This window comes from Sinocyclocheilus grahami, unplaced genomic scaffold, assembly GCF_001515645.1.
Source record: "Sinocyclocheilus grahami isolate Dianchi unplaced genomic scaffold, SAMN03320097.WGS_v1.1 scaffold689.1, whole genome shotgun sequence".
Classification (NCBI taxonomy): domain Eukaryota; kingdom Metazoa; phylum Chordata; class Actinopteri; order Cypriniformes; family Cyprinidae; genus Sinocyclocheilus; species Sinocyclocheilus grahami.
Window position 1 is genome coordinate 404011 of NW_015505868.1, and position 2574 is coordinate 406584.

Genomic DNA, 2574 nt, shown 5'->3' on the forward strand with positions numbered 1-2574 from the left:
GTGTTTCTTAAATTTGCAACTGTATATCTCCCTATTGTGACTATATATCTCAAAATTGTGACTTTATTTCAAGAAATTAAAACTTTATATCTCCCAGTTGTGACTTTATATCTCACAGCGTGACACATCTTACAATGTGACTTTATATCTGCCAGATGTGTTTATCTTGCAATGCGACTTTATATCTCACAGTGACTTTTTCTTAAAAACCTTGCAATGCAACTTTATTTGCTTGCAATGTGATTGTATATCTCCCAACTGTGACTTTCTCACAATTCGACTTTATCTCACAATGTGACTGTACATTTCCTAAATTTGACAGTTTTTAATCTGTTAAAATGGGAGTTATTTATTTATTATTGTTTTTTACCTCACATTGTGACTTTATATACACATATCACAATGTGTCTATTTTTTATTTTTAAACTTGTATATCACAATTAACTTTTTATTTTTTTACACTAAGGCAAAAACGGGCTTTCATAGTTCATTGGCCATATTAAGCAATGTGATTGGCTGGCTAATGCACAGGTTTTTATCAATTGCCACTATAGGGGCATGTTGTCACAAACGTTGTGTCCAGTGAACGGTGTCTCTTTCTTGGTCAATAATGGAAAACGTTCAGTTTTATATAAGATTTCACGAGTCTACACAAACATTTAATTCAAAAATGCAAAAATGTACAAATAAATTTACACCGAAAAATACCTACGGGAGTAAAAAGTAATTTTCTACCCAGTTTCCCCTACTTCTAAGCAAAATTGTATAAACACGTTCAACACTTACCCATTAGAAAGTCAAAAATAGTCATGTCCATGATGTCCAGAAGTCGTGTGCCTCGGTCATACGGAGGAGTCTGTTTGACTTCATCACAATAATCCGGATCCACTTCCCACCTTACAACAGAGAAAACAGCTAAGAAACTCTCTTCACCTTTAAATTTGAGCTGCATTTTGCCCCTTCTCATATATAACCCTACTAGCGTACAACTGCCATCTCAAACAGGATGGCCCATTGTTTCACTGCACAGATAGGATTTCTCTGAGAGTAAGTGAGAACCACAGTAGTCTTTTTTGCTGATAAAGCCAGACTGTAGTTTAATGAAGATATGGGTGGTGCGTGGAGACCTGAGATAACGCGGAGAGAAAGAGCTTACTCAGCTTTCTTGCGTTTGTGGTAGGAGCGGCGCCAGGGGTTCCTCCAGGTCTTGCGCTTAGCTAGTGCCAAGTCAGGAAGAAATGCAGCCAAGGAGCCCTCGATCTGGTCGGGCTTCCCACATAGGGCATGCTCTGTGGAGCAGTAGTAGGAGCACTCGCCGTAGAAGCAGATGTTGTTGGCTGCAGGAGTGAGGAAGAAAGGGTCTCAGGAAAGAGAAAACTGTTCTTGGGGGTTTTAAAATAGACCACCAGTGAGACAAAGAGAAAGGAAAAGTCCCTCCGGAGCAACATGGGGTTAAGTGTCTTCAAGTACACAATGGTACACAATGGTAATAGCTCATTGATGGCCTATTACAGGGTTTTAACCTACAACCTTTCGGACTCCCCAGACATTTAACCCAAGTTTTATATAATGCGAAGCAGCTGTTTCCACTGATGCATCGATTTGCAATTTATACATAATTATATCTTTTGGTATGCGTCCATCAAGTTTCAAATAAAATAAAAAATGATCAATAATTATTATTATGTGATACATACCATTACCATGTTGTTAAGTATATACTGTAAGCACAAAAGACTCAAAATAGTAAAACTCCCCTCAAATTTTTAAATTATATTTAACTGAACTGTGCTTAGAGATAATTGAATACTATTGAAATAAAAGGGCACTTAAGTGTAATTAAATGAGATACACTTTCATAACTATGTTTCTTAACATACTTAAAGTATCTTACAAGTTGCATACTCACAATACTTTTAAAAAGTACACTTTGTAATGTCAAATTACAAGTTTTACATTAAAGTACATTTTAAATCATTATGTTTAATAATCTCTAGACTTATTTTGATGTTGACTGACATACTAAAGCACATGTAAAGTACTTGATTATAAATTATTTAAATACACGACATACAAGGTTCAATACAAATGACATTAAAGTATATTTTAGTTTATGATAAGTGCTTGTCAGTACATTCAGGAGTACACTTTAACCATATTTCAAAGCACAATTGAAGTAATTATGAAGAAGTCCTACTTAAGTGGGTTAAAAGCACTCTAAAGTTCAGTTTTGCATTTAACATAAATTGAAACTATAATAAATATTCAGTTAATTGTAAATAACATGCAATTAAATGTCCGAAAGCAGCCTTTTTCAGTAATAGTCACACAAATGTATCTTTGTGGCAGGAAAAACAGTTAACACATATACCGTTATACCGACAAGCCCTGGCCGTAAACACATTTTAAAGCAACAACATGCTAACTATTACAATCTTTTGTGCAGCAGCCTTGTTTATAGAGTTAATACAGATTGTAGAATATGCTTTTGAAATAGGTGACTTCTCCAGATGTGTCTTGATGTGATGAAGCCCTGTTGAAAAAAAACAGCATATGCTGGTTAGGTATGTTTTG

General features: G+C 35.1%; 1 protein-coding gene across 1 annotated transcript in view; it reads right to left on the bottom strand.

Moving 5' to 3' along the window:
* Positions 1-2574, bottom strand: part of LOC107559519 (extracellular serine/threonine protein kinase FAM20C-like) — a 54388-nt gene that overhangs the window by 8826 nt on the left and 42988 nt on the right. Inside the window, exons 7-8 of the mRNA XM_016243379.1 lie at positions 1157-1337; positions 787-896 (exon numbers count right to left, since the gene is read on the bottom strand). Coding sequence (XP_016098865.1) covers positions 787-896; positions 1157-1337 — 291 coding nt within the window. The remainder of the gene's footprint in view (positions 1-786; positions 897-1156; positions 1338-2574) is intronic.